The following is an 18218-nucleotide window of genomic DNA, read 5'->3' as shown; positions in this document are numbered from 1 at the left end:
ACACACACACACAAAGTCAAACTCTAATTGTCAGGGTGTACGCTACAACCTGTAACTTGTCCTCTTTCACTCATGTTGAAATATACCTTTTGTGATCATGTGTGCTTCATTTTTGCCAGTAATAGGTCCACTGGCACTTTGACACATTTCCGTTTACTCTTCTCACACCAGAAACACATTCCAACTCTAGGAGGATGAATTGTCCAGACTTTGGCGCCCCTCAGAGGTGTAGATCAGTGTTTACACCAGTAAATTTTTTATATCTACAAGTTCAATTTACATATGTGGCACATTTACCAGAAAATCTTTAAGCCTGAAAATCATTAAGCAAAAAACATCTTCCTCTGACACAGAGTATTGGGGTTACACTAGGAAGGTTACAATAATGTAAATGAGTTTAATAGATGCTCTCCTCTCCAATGAAGTAAAGTTCTATCAGATAAGACAATAACTGGTATTAAGAGTCTATCAGGAAGCTGTTTTGAAAAACTTTCATTCATCTTTTCATTCATTTATTTTCCTTCTACTTTTTCTGGTGGAGGCTGTGGTGGAAAGAGGCTGAGAAGGTCAGCCCAGACTTCTTTATCCCCTGCAACAGATTCCAGCTGCTCCTGAAGGATCCCTAGACATTCCCAATTCACCTGTGAGATATAATCTCTCCAGCAGGTCCTGGGTCTGCCTTGAGGTCTTCCTCCAGTGGGATGTCCCTGAAACACCTCTAACGAGAGCCCAAACCCACCTCAAATGGCTCCTCGTGACTTGGAGAAGCAGCTCTACTCTGAAGCTCTCCCAGGTTGTCAAGCTCCTCACCCAGTAACAGAGAGTAAACCCAGAAACCCTGCTAAGCAACCTCATTTCCGCTACCTGTACTCACGACCTTATTCTTATTGTCACTACCTTCCGCTGCAAACTGAGCTGCTGCATCCATCATTTGTGAAAAAGTTCCCAAGATACTTGGGAAGTACAATAAATGTGTCATGATATTAAATGGTCTTGACTATAGAACCTTAACCACTGAACTGCTACTAGCTAATATCAATGATAATAGACACAGTTGGATATTATGAATAAATTATGCTCACAGAAATCATTAATCCCTTATGCAAGTACAGCGTGTTTACGGTTTCTTTTTATATTAGATTTAGTAGGTGGATTGGCTACTCTAAATTGTATCTAGGTGTGTAAACATGTGTGTGCATGTGTCATGTCCTGGGTGTATTCCTGTCTTGTGCATAGGGTTCCCAGGTTAGGCTCCAGACCCACCTCCACTGTGACAAAGATTACACTCTTACTGAAGATGAATAAATATAAAAACCTGGAAGTTTCTGCTCTTTTACCCCACCTGCATCCATTTTTTAGTGTTATTCTACTCTAACACACCTCAACTTCAACTCATCAGCTCATCAGGAAATCAGTAAAATTCAAAAATCAAAAAACAGTATTACACAATACTATAGAAGCAGGACTGGTGGGATTTAAAGTTTGAAAACACTGCCATCTGGGGATCATAAGTGCCTTGATGCAGTTCATATTTAATAAATGCAGTCGTTGTGCAATGTGAAATGATTTTACCATGATCAATCTAACATGAGTTCTTTTATTTAAAACTTATTTCCAAGTTTAGGGCAAACCTCAATCAAGCCAGAGTCCGAAGTTAGTATCTTTTCAGTTTTGTGCTGAAGCTATGAGGATAATGTAGCTAACAAATAAGAGAAGCCTTCAGTTTATAACTGTGCAAACATGTAGCATGTATAAATCATCACACACCCACCTCAAACCATGTTTGTCCAGATGTTTTATGTGGATTCTGATATTCTATGATGCTGTTATTTACGGAAAGCAACGTTTTTTTTTTTTGTTTTTTTTTTGATAAAAGAATGTGATGATTTCAGCCCTCAGTTTAAACAATCCTAATGAGTAGCCTCCCTTACTTGTTAGGTATGTTACTCTTGAAGCTCCAGTCCCTAACTTAAGAAGTAAACTTCAAACACCTGAATTTTGGTCGAGACACTTCATTTGGGGTTATGGAAAAAAGCATGTAACTACATTTTTTGGCCTAATTGTTCTACAGAATATACATATTCTAAATGATCATTTTCATTTATTTATTTGCTGTCAGCGTCCAATCCAGGGTGTATTTCGGCTTCATGTCCAGTATTCCTGGGATAGGCTCTGACCAGGATAAAGCGCTTACTGAAGATAAATGAATGAGGGATTTATTCATTTGGCAGGCATTTATATCCACAATTACTTATAAATGAGGCAGGATATAATGTGATCATAAAACTGAGCAATTGTGCCTTTCTAGCAGTCCTGGGATTTGAAACACAACTTTCTGTTTACCAGCACATAACCTAAACCACTGAGCTACCACTAGTTTATAGAAGGGATTGGTGGAATAAATTACGCTCACATAAATCCAGGAACCATTTTTTAATTGTTTCTTTCATACTGATTTTTGTTTTTGTTCATTTTGTATGATTAATGCAGTATATCCTGCAGTATATGTGAGGAATTAAACATGACAGGGTGTGCTGTTATAGGAAAATAATCAACAACAGGGTGGTGTGATTTGCAGGCACGAAGCAGAGTTAATTTTAGCACCCCCAAAGTTGATACTTTTCCTTAAACAGCACTTCCCCAAGTGTTTTAGTCCTCCTATACTACAGCAATTTGCCAATGATTATTATTATTTTATTTATTAAAGAAAGATTTGTGCTTTTTATCCAGTTATAGTTCAATTTAATGTCATGGAACACTCACAAAACAAGTTAGTTCCTTATCACTTGTTATAGCTGCTGTAAACAGTTGTTCCCCAACCAGCCTCTCTTTTTCTCGTTCATTATGTTTATAAGACAAAAAACATAGTTTGTCATGTTACGGGGAAACTGCAAAATGCAACATCCTCCACACTGTGCTGGAAAACGTGAAGGAACAGGTTTACCTCCAACTGTTACAATGCTCTGACACTGGAGACTCCTTCCAAAAATGCTAAATAAATATTTCCTTATAGAATGTTTTACTGATTCAATGAATATATATTTTTTGTTGTTAGATAGCAACACATCCTCAGTGAATCAGTTTATTGTTATAGAAATAGATTATGCAGTACGTTCTCCAAGTCCCAGTGAATTAGTGGTTACTATGGAAACAATGGCATATTAGAATGAATGCTTTAAAATAAACCAAATATTACCAGAGCTGCTGTTACAGAAACACCTTTTGAGCAATTGGATTCAAGACTTCAGCAGTGCTGTGGTGTAATTAAAGGTGTTTAGTCAATATCACTTAACAGTAATACACCATCAGTCCAACAGAGGGCACTATATCAGAAGCACTTCATATCCAGTAGAACTATATTCACTGTAATGGACTGGTGCCTTATTAGGTAATATGTTTGTAACTGCAGTCTGAGGCCATAAAGGGGAGCTGGTCATGTTTTTTCCAGCTCTGGGAACAAAAGAGGAGGGAAAATCCTGCCTCTACTGCTGCTTATCATGAACAAGAGAATTTATAGGAAAGTCTGAACTCACTCTGAAAGTGTAACTACAGTATTCTACTTTTAATTGCACATGCCCATTAAGTCATTAACTAGGTCAATATATGTGGGATAGCTCCATGGAACCTTGTTAGTGTTATGTATTTAAAATGATCTTACTTGACGATTATACATTCATTTTTTTCATAACAAATATAGCACAAGTTGCTTTGAGAGTTTATATCCTCCATTGTGTATTCTTTGTGATTTTATGTGAATAACACTAACACACATTGACATACGGTGTATACATCCAGACATCAGCACTAAGGCCCACATTACAAGTGGGATAATTCAAGAATTTGTAAACATTTTTAAACTTTTCAACTCTGTGCTTCATTCCTTAGCATACACAGAAAATAGAATGTTCACTAAGCAACATTACAAATAAAAAAGAGCACGTGACTTACAGAAGCAGCAGTGCCGTCCTCCTCTACCTCTTCCTCTTTCTGAATTGCTGATATACTTTAAGCAAGAGACAAAAGCGTTCGACATTGGGAAGATAAAGTTACACAGTGTAACAAGGCTGTAAGTGTAATATACTGTTCATTTCCTCTCTGAACCCCAGTGTGTTTCAGGATCTGGTGTATTTCACTGTGACTATGAGTCACCAGAGCAGATCCACACACCAAGTGTACTGTGGTATAAACAGTTCTGGAGAAGCAGTAAAACATCCAAGAGGGAGAATTACGTTCCCGGGGTCCAGCACCCACTGCGAAAATCACAAACCCCTGCCAACATACCCTCTCACTGCTCTCTGCTCATAAAAAGAGGTATATTTCATATTACGTAAATGTATGGAAGTATGGGAGTTAGGGTTTAGGAAAGTAGTTTACACATCTGGTGCTGGTCATAAATTTGACAGGTGTCCATGAGGAATGAACTGTGGATTTGAATGACTAGGGAGGAAGTCCTTCATGCACTCACTGATTTGTAATGTATAGGATAGGATTCCTGAAGTTTTCACATTTAAGCAGAGAACATTATTAGCAGTGTGTGCAGAATATAATGTTTAAATAAAAAACTTTAGGCTTTTTACTGTTAAATGCAGTGCACCTCATTATTGTGATGTCTGGCAAGTTTTAGGAAAGTATGGACATTCAGAAAATATTTTGGACCACTCAATCTTTGATATCAAAGTAAGACCCAGGATGCATTGTCTTTAGACCAGGAGTTCTCAAACTTTTTGTTGCCAGCGACATTTCCTGTGACTAACTGTAAAATATATTCCACAGACCCCTCAGTCTGAATTTATTTCATGAACACTATTTAAATATTTCAAGTAATACATTTTTTGGCACCATAGAGCTTTCTATAACTAAACTTTCCACCAATAGAACATATTAGGTCTGAGTTGACTTTGGTGCTTGGACCCCTAAATATAGTAACTTTGATAATGGGACCTGTGATTTACACCACTGTAACTGCGTTAGATTACGTTACATTACTTTCTGCACTAATTTAAGTTTTCTCCATTAATGATAGGGTAATGAGCTTTTAAAAGCTTGAAAACTTTAAAATCTGGATTTTCTTCACAAGGAAAAAAGGAAAATCTCTGCACTTTCTGTTTGGTAAAAATAGAGATATGCTCACACACTCATAGGGGCAATTTAAAGCCACTAATCTACCAAGACAACCCTACCAGCATGTTTTGGGAGGTGGAGGAAACCAGTGAACCCAGAGAAAACCCACATAGACGGGAGAACAGGAAACTTCACACAGACAGCTCACAACCTGAGCTCATGATTGAACCCGGGACCCTGGTGCTGCGATACGCTAACACTGCCTTGAGGAACATCAGTAATGGTTTATCTCCATAGTTCTAAATATTCAATGTTTAGAACTATGTCATGTTCTGTCATGTTCTAAACATTTCAACCTGAAAGCAAAGTAGTGCTGAGTGATAACATAATAATTAAATATAATGATAATAATAATGACACATTTGGATGGCTGACTGCTTATTTCTGATTATTCTCATTGTTTTTGTGTGATGGTTGCTTTAAAACAACTGCAACCAAAAATGTACCAGAATGTATGAACATCAGCATGCTTCATGCTGCAGCTTTCTGACTGCTCTCTAGAACTCCAGAATTCTCAGGTGATATAGACAGCGTCACTGTTAAACCTTTTACAAGTGTTCAAAATCTTTTTTTATCATTTTTGGCAACATATTTTCATTTGAGCCTCACTTACCAAAATATCTTTTTATCAGCTAAGCAGCATTTCCTTTGACATTTATTTAGTTGGAAGATGCTAAAACCCTGCTTACACTGCAAACAACAGTTACATCTTCATGATAGTTTTGCTGAAGTGCCTTTCAAATGCTTTGATTATTATAGGTCTGGAAACAATTTTAGTCATCATGAACTGCTAACTGATATAATCAAAGTACAAAGTTTCACTGTTTTTCTTAAAAAAAAAAGTGCAAACATGTCTAAACCTCACCCTGCTAGATAATGTAGGATCTAGTCTAGCTCAGAGCAGCATTCCCACTGCTGTGTCATGAAAAACCACACCCTCTCCAACCGAATCCGCTCCAGCTGTTAGGTATTTGATCGAACCACAGTGCACATGGAAAAAATGTCTTTCTTCTCTGGACTGTAATATGGAGCTGAAGGATATGTTTCTTTTTTTTTGTTCCATTTGTCTGTCTATCCACTCTGTGCCATTCTCAGGTTATTAGGTCATCTGGAAAATTGAGTCTAGAAAAATTATGGTCCACATCTGTAAAGGAATCCTACTTACTCAGTGTTTTTTTTTCTTGCTGTACGTGTGAATGGTTGCACTGTCAAAACCAAAAAAAGGTAATTCTCCTGGTGACAGGGCTGCACCCTGCTGCCTCTGTCATTGTGTTGCACTACAAATAGTTCTGTCGAGACTGGACTTCCTCTATTGTTTGTTGCAGAGCGCTAAGCGAGGAACGCCTTGCTCAGCAGCTGTTAGGGATAATAGAGGCCACAGTGAGCAGGATTTATATCCTCACTAGGCCCATCTGCTGTAAAGACATGAGCGGAAATGAACAAAGGATTTGGCATTCAGAGTGACTGACACAGCCTTCACTTCCTCAATGCCGAAGCAAAACTGAACGTCACACCAGTGTGGTGAAATATTATCTGGCTGGCGAATTTCTGCAGAATATCCTGTCTGTTTAGCTCATTAGGCCATGAAGTAGGTCAGTGAGTAAGCTCCAGTCCTGCTATAATTGTACATATGGTTGCAGTGGCTGTGGAAACAATGATGTCCATTGTTTTATAACTATTTATAACATTATGAATAAAAACACATATCTTCAACCTTTCAGTAATGTTTATTTTCCTAGTCTTGACTAGGATTTTACATAAAAAAGTTAATCACAGCTTAAGAAAAAAAAAACACATCACATTAAATATATGTGTGCACAATCAACCAGTGAAGAGAGTATCAGCCTACAGTGTTCACTCATTGACTTCCTCCTCATCCTCATCGAAAGCATCTTCGCCATCATTGGCTGTGGCCTCTTGGTACTGCTGGTACTCGGACACCAGGTCGTTCATGTTGCTCTCAGCCTCTGTAAACTCCATCTCGTCCATTCCTTCTCCAGTGAACCAGTGCAGAAAGGCTTTTCGTTTAAACATAGCAGAGAACTGCTCAGAGATACGCTTGAATAGCTCCTGGATAGCCGTGCTGTTGCCAATGAAAGTAGAGGCCATCTTGAGTCCTCTGGGTGGGATGTCACACACAGCCACTTTGACGTTGTTGGGGATCCACTCAACAAAGTAGCTGCTGTTTTTGTTCTGGATGGCGAGCATTTGCTCATCTACTTCTTTCATGGACATGGGGCCTCGGAAGACGGTGGCCACGGTCAGGTAGCGGCCGTGGCGCGGGTCACATGCAGCCATCATGTTTTTAGCGTCGAACATCTGCTGTGTTAATTCAGGCACGGTGAGGGCACGGTACTGCTGACTCCCCCTAGCGGTCAGTGGGGCAAAACCGGGCATGAAGAAGTGCAGGCGTGGGAAGGGAACCATGTTTACAGCCAGCTTGCGGAGATCTGCGTTCAGCTGACCAGGGAAGCGCAGGGAAGTGGTGACTCCACTCATGGTGGCTGAAACCAGGTGATTAAGATCACCATATGTCGGCGTTGTGAGCTTGAGTGTGCGGAAACAGATGTCGTAAAGTGCTTCGTTATCAATGCAGTACGTCTCATCTGTGTTCTCCACTAGCTGGTGGACAGACAGCGTGGCGTTATAAGGCTCCACCACTGTATCGGACACTTTGGGTGAGGGCATGACACTGAAGGTGTTCATGATGCGGTCTGGATATTCTTCACGGATTTTGCTGATGAGCAGCGTGCCCATGCCTGAACCGGTGCCACCTCCCAGCGAGTGGGTGAGCTGAAAGCCCTGAAGGCAGTCGCAGTGCTCACACTCCTTCCTCACTACGTCCAGCACTGAGTCCACTAGCTCGGCTCCTTCTGTGTAGTGCCCTTTCGCCCAGTTGTTCCCTGCACCTGTCTGTCCTGCAGCGGCGATGAAAACAAAGAGTTAGGCCAAAAAAAAAAATGAAATCCAATCACCCCACACCCCTTCCCCCCACTAACAGTTACAGATATCCATGTGCCAATTGTTTCCCATTTATCATTCAGACCGCAAAGTATTAGCAATGCACGGCTGTCCGAGAAAATTCCATAGGCTTCTGTGCACTGTTAAACAAAAAATTTTAGACAGAGCTGTTATGACTAAGTATGAGAGTTGTCTCATATCAAAGAAAGAGTTTATGATGACTAACTATTATTGTCGTCTGTTCTTGTAAAGTTTCTTGTAAAAACCAATGACCCTTTATTCAAACTCATTTTATTTTTGTCATAATTTATATTGTAAATGACAGATAATGGACTGCAAGGTTAGAATTTTCCATTCATTCATAATGAGTGTGGAAAATCTACTGTGATAGTTCACAGGCTGGAAATGTGTAATGTATGGGAACTACAAAGGACATATCACACTGGAGGTCTCAGGGACATCTAACACGGACGCCTATAGCTGAAACTGTTTATATGAATTACAATCAGTGCTTTATACTTGTTGTTATACACCTAGTATACAAGCGAGAATGTTAATGGGTTCTTGAATATACACTATATTTGGACCTGGGTAGCCTAGCTCATCTTTTAATATATTTCAGCTACAGCATAGCCATGACAATGTACAACTTGTATGTGTGTTAGAGAAATCAGTATTGGTACTGGATCACAAAGTTTAGTAGGTACAGAAGTAGAGTTGTTTAGAAGCCAACTACACCAGGTGATTGTACAGTATTTTTTTGTGTTTTTTCAAAGTGCATGAAAAAGAAACTCTTTAACTCATGAAAAAAGAAAACAAGTACACAAACCAAGTTTATGACCGCCAGTTAGCATCATACATGCTGAAATCATCCCACGTTTGCCTCAGTCAGGTTTGTTGGCTAAAATCTAATATCTGCCAATAGCTCAACAATGACAAAGAAACTATAAAGGTTTAGCAATGCAATATATCACAAGTTCTCATCAATGGTATAATAAGAATGATGTAGGGCAAACTATTACACACAAACACTTACTAAACACTAACCCTTTCTTCAAACCAAAAAAAAAGAACCCCACTAAAATTACAGTAAATAATTACCCCTGTGACTGTATTTCACATGCACCTTGTGAATCAACTTGAATGACCGTGTCAAAGTATCAGGTTGAAATATATCAGCTCAAATGATCAGATCTAGGGTGTGTTTCACTCTGTGTAATCACCTGACACAACAGTCACTGACAAAAGTAGTCTGCTTGAAGCTGCAGTCTGTGCTAGAAAGAAATCAGCCCTAGCCTTGCTTCTTCATACCATTCTGTGTATTTTTCTTCTTCCAACCAATTGTAATGGTTATGCGCTAGGTTCCACAACAGTCCATAATAATCCTTAAGCCATTTGTTTACCGCAAATAGCCCTGATAGCCCATTTAAACCTTTGCATTTAACCTATAAAATGTTTACTAATTAAATACATACTATCATCTTTGCAAATGATACGGTCAACCAAATCACTCTTGAAACATACCGTGTCAGAAACCACAACAACTTGTCATGGCGTAAATGTGTAATGGTGTAAATGTGTAATGATTTCAGCATGCAGTTTATATATATATATATACACACAGTTTACCTATTGTTAAGAATATAGTCTAGTGCTTCAGGAACTAGGTGAATGCTGAATGCAAGGACACACTTTCATCATATATAATAAAGAGCTGTTGTGTGCTGATTAAATTGGTCAGGTAAGTGGGAGAGACCAAACATCTGGAATTGATAAGGTTCTGGTAACAGTTTTTAACCAGACTTGGACAGCATTCATATGACATTAGCCATTTCCATAGACCAACTCGCTGATATTTTATTCATTTGAAAGATGCTATCAATTAAAGCAACTTTTAAGTGAGTAATAACAATCAAGTCTATTCTTGAGGATTAGACTTGGGATTCAAATGTACGACCTCCTGTGGCAGAACCTTTAGCACTGAACTCCCATAGCCTAACACCCTAGAGCACAGTTTGGGGGGAAAAAACCTTACCAAAGATGAAGTTATCTGGTCTAAAGAGCTGCCCGAATGTCCCGGATCGGACACTGTCCATCGTCCCCGGCTCCAGATCCACCAGTACAGCTCGAGGGACAAACTTATGTGCTACAAACACAACACACACAGCCACACAGGCAGACTGTATAATTCTATTCACTGGGCTATTTTCCATTTAGACCATTTATTTATATCCAAGAAAAGTAGATATACACTCATGTCACTCTGTTAATATCAGTATGATGGTTCAGTGCTGAAACAGAAACCTGCATTCAAACATACTGCAAACAGTTTAACATTAGGGTTCAGGAGCTGAATGCATTCTTTTAGAGTGACGACATGATTAAAGGATGGAGGCCAGTCACAGTGAGGGTTAGAGCTATTGGTCTGGTATGTGTGTGTGGATGGGGGACGTTCAACAAGGACGCTGATTCATACATTCACACACTCACACACACAGAGTATCATATACTCACAGCTCGCCGCATTGTAGTACACGTTAACTCTCTCCAGCTGAAGGGCCGAGTCTCCCACATAGTTGCCTGCTGGATCGATGCCATGTTCATCACTTATGACTTCCCAGAACTGAGCGTGACAAAAAGCAACACACAACTTTAAGTGAGAATGCAACTTTTGAATGAACTTTACTGGCTTTGAGACATTCAGACGCTGTCCTAAACAGCATTCTAATGTAATAAACCATACTTTGAAATAGACCAGCACCAAAGTTCCCATAGTTCCAACAGGTACAGTACTTTTAATACACTATTTACTAGGAGAACGAAAGTCAAGCCTATTATCTATGCATCTAAGCAACCACACACTAATTTAAGTATCATAGGCCAGGAAAATACACTTTGAAAGTGTTCCTGATGGGATACTTATGGGTTCTTTGCATCCTAAAGGGGTTCTACGAATGCTCTCTGATAGTGGATTCTCTGAGAGTGTAGGGTTCTACATGCAATCTATACAGGTTTCTGTAGAGGGACAACCTAAAGAGCCCTTAATGTTTCCAGATTTACCTTTTTTGTCCTATGAGTGTCATTCATTTCACATAATCTGTGAAGGAGTGTATGGAGAAAGTGGCAAACAAATCAGAACCAAGTGAATGCAATATGGTTAAGATGTTCCTGTATTGATAAAGGATAAGCTTGCGGCATGGTTTCATATTAGATTTGACCTTTTTTTTTTTTTTTTTGTAATAGTTTCATATTAAAGCAACACAAGCTACAACACAAGCTACAAGGAGGTCATAAACTTGAGTTGCAGTCTGAAGCTGTTTTCTAAAAAATAATAAATAAATAAATAAATAAAGTGCTCCACCTCTCAAAATGGATTTTATTTTCTTTTTATTTGGGTGTTTAACTGTGGCACTTTTTTTCTACCCCATCATTAAATGAATCTCAATTCCTTTGTCAGGTTGTGCAATCATACAAACTTTATATGGTGGTTTATAAATTCTAAAACTGGTGAAATGTAAAGTTTTAATTTATATGGCTGTACAACAACCACAGTAAATATAAACTGAATTATACCCGTGTATTTGGGGGAGAAATTAGACACAGTTGTTACATACAGTGGTATGAGGTTTGAGACAAAACCAGCCACACCCTTAAACAGCTGATATACTGTTACATTACACACATTTCACATGCAGTGTGTGTGACAGGTGAAATCTTTATTCCTACTAAAACAGTAATTTAATAATAACACTACTACTAAAAATAATAATAAAAAGAAGCTTAATGACTTTTTCCTATTCCTGTTATATGAATTAACAGAAATAAAAGAAAAGTGTAAAGAGAAGAAAATGGGGTTTACCTTGGTGCCGATCTGATTGCCACACTGTCCAGCTTGTATATGAACTATTTCTCTCATTTCTGCTGCTGTTAGTGTTAAAGCTGTTACACACTTCTGTCTGAGTTTAACTGCTGAACTCTGAGCTGCTCAGTGATCATATAAACCTCTCTCTCTCTCACACACTCTCTCTCTCTCTCTCTCTCTCAAAGGCTCTCCCTGCAGCACTTCCTTTTCCACATGAAGTGAACTACATGGTGTGCATGTTATTATTTATACACCCACATGTAGTGCACTTAAATGAGGAGTAGTGAGCTGTTTGGAATCCAGCCTCTCTGGGTCTCCAGCTTAAAGCTCCGCCCACAACAGCTGTCACAGGTTTGAGTGACACATCAAACCTCCAATCAAAACCTCCGTTTAGCTCATAGGCCAGCACAATGGGGTGATGTATTATATCACCCCATCATCATCATCATGATAATGGCTTCTCTCACTTTTTTTTTTATAAACTTTCACAAAGGTTAAAAAAAAATCTTCTTGGATAATGAAAGCCTCTCTGCTGTAAAGGATTACAAGGCTGTAAAACAATCATGTGAATACAACAGCATTTTTACTGCTGAGGCAACGTGGTTCTGCAAACTGCTGAGTTCTTCTAAAAGTTTACAGCACTTAGCTGCAGAACAGGTTGAGAGGTGAGGACAGAATTTGTATACCCCTTAGGACAAAATGAAAAAGACTAAGACATTCATTTTAACACATTTAGTTACTGTTGGGTTTCACAATGCAACTGGCAAAATAGTATATGTTAAGATATGAATAGTAAGTAAGTAAGTAAATAAATAAATAAAATAACAGTATAAAGTTTACATGTCATTTTGTGAATGTGGTATTCTCCTTAACTGCCTTCTTCAGTGTTGGAGATTAGAGTGTCATGGCAAAATGTTAACTTTTAGTTATTTATTTATTCATTTTCCAGCAGTTTTTTTTTGTTTGTTTGTTTTTGTTTTGTTTTTTTTTCCACAGCTTTAATCAAGCACAATGCCCCTTTAATCAAAAGGTTGATTGTGAGCTGATTAATCATCTTAAAACTGATGGTTAATGAGCAGAACAGGGGAACAGGGCCTCATACAGGATTAAAAAAAAACCCTCAAATCTCCTGTGATCTAATCAGGATGCTGGTGGCCTCACACACACACACACACACACACACACACACAGAGAGAGCATTGCTATTAGCTCTACAGAAAGGTAACGTTTATTGCATTATTCAGTAAAATGGTTAGTTCAGGGTAGACATTCTGAGTCACCCTTAAAATTCATCCATGTGTGATATGCATGACTTGTCATTTATGATCTATTATGACTTGTATATGAATTCTTTTCGTTATCCAAGTTTGTAAGATTATTGTGAACATTTCAGTATACAATCTTTATAGCAGTGCTGTAAAGTAATGATTCTGTCGTCTTCTCCAATGCATTTCTGTAAAGGCTTCAGCTGTTCACATCTATCCAGGGAAAGCAGGGTTTATTAGCTCAGCTGAGAGAACGAGCAGAAGCACTTTGCTCACACTGAGATGGAACATATGGTCAAGAGAAATTCCCGTGGGCATACTTATCAGTTGGAATAGTTATTACACCACATAGGAATATTAATATATTTCAAGCTGCTTAGTTTGAACGTTTCAACACAAAACCAGTAACCTTTAGTCATTTAATATGCACCTTTTAAATATCTCATTCCTTTCCTATTAGTAAACATACAAGGTAATTATACAAGTAACATACAAGGTAATTATACTTTAAAATGTTCTTGCATCAGCTATCATATGAGAAGGAGTAAATCTCAAAGATAGTGGCTTGAACAGCAAAGCAGCACAGAAGATCTTCTGGATTCACCCTGTACAGGTCAAAGCTTATCCTGCTGATTTTATTTCTCCTTGTTTGCCTGAAACTCAGCAGGACCTGTTAAATAAGAATTTAATTAATAACAAATATTCATTTGAGCAAATCACATGTTAAATTAACAAACAGCAACGAGGTAAGGGAAAGAAATGTGTGAATGAGAGCATTTTTTTAGTATAATGGGCCCCCTGGTGGCAGAGTAGCAGCAGTTTGGAAATTTACATGCATAATACAGGTTAAATTGCTGTCAGAATGGTGACAAACATTAGAAATACAACATAATCGTAAAGTGGTGTTCTTTACTTTTCTTGGTATAGGCAAAAGTATTAAAATATTACTCTCATGTTACTCTTATTGCCAGAGCAATATGGATAGAGACAACCCACTGCTTAAAATATGAATGTGGCAGCATGTAACACTCAATATGGCAAGTAAACTTTTTGGCCTCAGCACAAAGCGATGCATTTGGCAGAAACCCAAGCCTAATCATCACCCTGAGAACATACACCCTGAGAAGTATGGGGGTGGTAGTTGCTACTTACCCTTGGCCTTATGGTCTCTCGCTTCTCTGACTAATGGCCTCCTTCTCTGGTCACTGACCTTCAGTAGACAGCCTCCTTTAGGCAGAGAGTTTTTTCTGCCATATTCTATCCATTTTAATCATAGTTTTTACTGTGCTTCACATGATGTTCCAAATATTGGGTTTTGTTTTATAACCAATTTGTGATTATTTTTTTTTTCAGAGCCTTGTCCCACTTGACTTGTTTTGATAGCTCCTTCGTCTTCATGAACAGGTGTATGGGGCCGTCCAGGAACAGGTGTATTACTATTGAGATCATGTGGCACTTTAATTGCACACAGGTAGACTCAACTAATTATGTGACTTGTGATGGCACCTGGTTGCCCCAGAAATAATTTTGGGGTTTCACAGTAACAGGGGTGAGTACTTGTGCAATCACAACTTTTAAATTTTTTTACATCATTTTTATATTTTTATATTTACAAGCTATTTTGTTTCGATTCGTTACATATAATCTCAATTTAGTTCATTTCATTTCAAGGTTGTAACACAACAAAATGTGGAAAATTTCATGGGGGTGTGAATATTTATGCAGAGCAAGGCACTGTAAATAATATTGTTATTCACTATGATGTTGTCCAGTATTTATTTATATTTCCATTCCACTGGGAGAAAAATGTGGAGTCTTTCATTTAAAAAAAAGAGATACAGTGATTTAATCAGTTTCAAATAAAATTGAGAGGAGGAGAAAAGCATTTTAATATTCCCTCTCTGTGACCTGATGCAGGTTCTGGGTGGATGTAAATTGTCACTCTATATGCAGTATATGAGTACCATTCAAATAGATATGAGCCTAGTTTTGTATAACTGAAAAACACTGCCTGGAATCTTTGTCAAGATAGCCACAGAGTGGGCTGCATAATCATAAATAAGCTACATATGGAGTTTTCCTTTACTGACACTTCAAGACATTTGAGCCACACATTACTCTGTTAATGCTGGACAAACACAATGCTGTATTTTGCAATCTTAATGGATGCAAAGTCAAGCAGAGATGCTGAGTAGAGACACATATCCAGACCTTATCCGTGTGGAGGTCCAATTGTACCAACGCATTAGGACTAGGGGGCAAAGCATTAGCAGATGGTACAAAAGTCATAAATGAAAATAGGTGAACAAAGAAACGTAAGAAAATCCAAATTTGCAAAGAACACTGCCAAAGCCTGGGATTTCTGCTGGAATCATTCCAATATGCCAAAACCTATATTACAGTTTCATGGAAAACTAAGACAGCAATTAATATAGATATCTTAGATATTTGAGTTTGGGAAAACAGCCAGGAACAGCTGTGATCACCGTCAGGAAGTCACATATGTACGTCATATGAAGACATGACTGGGGCTTCACAGTGGTGATCTGGCACCACAAAACTGCCATCTGGAGTGTTGTGGTTGATCCCATTGTTGTTCTAAGGCTAGCTTTCCTATAGTAGTGGCAGTGGCAGTTGTTGTCAGAGACACTATTATATGTAGAATTAGCTGCCCTTGTGACTGTTTGATATGCATTAGGAGGGCTACAGAAATTCATGATGCATACCAGATAGGATCCTGATCCATGAAGATTACTTTGGTGAGATAAGAATTTCTGTAAAATGCTGTAAATGTAAATGTCATTGCAACACCCTGTTAGAAATATGTATTACCTGACTACAGAAGCATAACCTTGTTCTTCTTCTTCAGGTTCTTTTGGAGAAATAAAAGATTTGTATCCAGCTGGGCTTCGATTTCATGACATTTTGCAGTATGAGAGTTTTACTTAATAGCCAACAACAGGATCATAAGAAAAGAATAAAAATCTCATTGGTTATGTCACAACAATTGTCAGTAAAATAAAGTATAAAAACACCTTACATTTAAGGTTAGTTTCAGAAACTTTGGAAAGCTGAAAAAGAGTAGGTGTCTCAGTGTCCTTGAAGTGGCCTTGTCACTCTCTGGAGCACAGGGCACTTCTACATGTTGATAAGATTTGACTGAAAGCTTCTTGTTTCCTTTGGAAGCATTTGTAGTGAACAGTTTCATACAGTCAAATATAATGTCTTTCAGAGTAGTATAGATCTTCATATCTGCTGGTGTGTCCAGGAGCTCTAAGAGTGAAGTTGATTCAGGTATTTTTATTGTCTTTTGTCTAAGACAGCAGCATGAAATTATCCTGAAGAATTTCCTCATCCTGTCTTGAAATCACTGCAAGGCCAGGAGAACAGGAGACTGAACCCTGCAGTCAGTGCAATCGTTAGTGTCTGTTACATTCACTTCAACCACAGCACAAAATGGACTACAGCTGAAATCCCTTCTACAACCACATCCATGTGTGGAACATGGGGTCTCGCAGAAGCCTGTTGTGGGTCATCCAGGATCGTGTTCTCAATATCTTTTGGGCAACATCTATAACTATCTATAAAGAATACAATTAGTAGACAATTAATAAATCTTTATGCAGTTTACTGTGTATTAGAATAGAACCCTTTATTTGTCACATATGTATTACAGTATAGTGAATTTTTTTTTCCTGCATATCCTAGCAATTTTCCAGCAGTTTATCCCAGGGATATTTATAAATTTAAAATTTATATCTTGAACTTACATATTTCTGTAAAGCTGCTTTGTGACAATGTCCATGGTTAAAAGCGCTATACAAATAAAATTGAATTGAATTGTTAGGAAGCTTGGATCAGAACACAGGGTAAAGCTTATTGATGTAAAGCAGACAGTAGCACCACTAGTACTTACTTCACAAATGCAACCACGACTGCTCACAGAATGGGGTGATGTTGATTATGGCATTGCAATTAAAAAAGAAAAAAAAATCTATATTTGTTTTTTTATATTTTATTTATTCACATTAAGTTTAAAACAATCATCTTTACAAAATTCAAATTTAAATTATGGCAGAACAACATACACTATATGGCCAAAAGTGTGTGGACCCCTGACCATCACACCCATATGTGGTTCTTCCCCAAACTTTTGCTACAAAGTTGGAAGCACACAATTGTGTAGAATGTTTTTGGATGCTGTAGCATTATAATTTCCCTTCACTGGAACTAAGAGGCCCAAACCTGTTCCAGCATGACAATGCCCCTGTGCACAAACCGAGCTCTATGAAGACATGGTGTGTTAAGGGTGGAGTGGAAGAACTCGAGTGTCCTGCACAGAGCCCTGACTTCAACCCCACTGAACACATTTGGGATGAACTGGAACACCGACTGCACTCCAGACCTCTTCACCAACATCAGTGCCTGATCTCACTAATGCTCTTGTAGCTGAATGAGCACAAATCCCCACAGCCACACTCCAAAATCTAGTGGAAAGCCTTCCCAGAAGAGTGGAGGTTATTATACAGCAAAGGGAGACTGTTCACTAAAAAGTTCACATTCAATCCACCATGGGCATAAAATAATGGAAATAAATAATGAAATAAAATGAATCACATCTGTCCTTGTTTGCTTTTCTGAAGTGTTCAGATGTTTTAATGGATAAATGTTGAATCTGAATTTGATTCACTGAATTTGAAATGCAGCATGGCCACCAAGTATTACATTTCTGATTATTTTAGAATTTAATTTAAAGTTTTAGAATTCATTTTTAAAGCTTTGCATACAAAATGATATACAATTTTAAAAAAAACAAAAATCTGATTTCTTGTAAATTCATAAATTATAGTGGCATAATTATCATTCCGTACTGAGTCTTTAACGTTAATGTTAATCATGAACAAATATTTTAACGAAAAATGTGTAAAACATGTTTATGAACAAACAAATAAACAAACAAAAACTGAAGTTTCTTCTTTCTTTTTTAATTTTTTTTTAAGGCTTACGTT

General features: G+C 38.0%; 1 protein-coding gene and 1 long non-coding RNA gene across 4 annotated transcripts; one reads left to right on the top strand and one right to left on the bottom strand.

Moving 5' to 3' along the window:
* Positions 1-6829: 6829 nt before the first annotated feature.
* On the bottom strand, positions 6830-12210 carry tubb6 (tubulin, beta 6 class V). Of its 2 annotated transcripts, XM_026944853.3 has the most exons (4): positions 11942-12210; positions 10597-10705; positions 10118-10228; positions 6830-8039 (listed from the first exon to the last, which is right to left on the bottom strand). In XM_026944853.3, exons 1-4 carry the CDS (start codon positions 11996-11998, stop codon positions 6976-6978), a joined length of 1341 nt encoding a protein of 446 aa, XP_026800654.1. In that variant the 5' UTR covers positions 11999-12210; the 3' UTR covers positions 6830-6975. The 2 variants fall into 2 exon arrangements, with proteins under 2 accessions (XP_026800654.1, XP_053090343.1); XM_053234368.1 differs by lacking the exon at positions 10118-10228 and having other exon boundaries at positions 11942-11958.
* A 162-nt stretch (positions 12211-12372) lies between these two features.
* LOC117597861 (uncharacterized) lies at positions 12373-18070 on the top strand. 2 transcript variants are annotated; one of them, XR_008302180.1, is made up of 3 exons: positions 12374-12609; positions 14563-14758; positions 16529-18070. It is a non-coding gene; the product is annotated as an uncharacterized LOC117597861 (long non-coding RNA). The 2 variants fall into 2 exon arrangements; XR_004578627.2 differs by lacking the exon at positions 16529-18070 and having other exon boundaries at positions 12373-12609; positions 14563-16110.
* The last annotated feature ends 148 nt before the right edge of the window (positions 18071-18218 follow it).

This window comes from Pangasianodon hypophthalmus, chromosome 1, assembly GCF_027358585.1.
Source record: "Pangasianodon hypophthalmus isolate fPanHyp1 chromosome 1, fPanHyp1.pri, whole genome shotgun sequence".
Classification (NCBI taxonomy): Eukaryota; Metazoa; Chordata; class Actinopteri; order Siluriformes; family Pangasiidae; genus Pangasianodon; species Pangasianodon hypophthalmus.
Note: the sequence above shows the minus strand (reverse complement) of the source record. Positions and strands in the feature narration are given on the sequence as shown.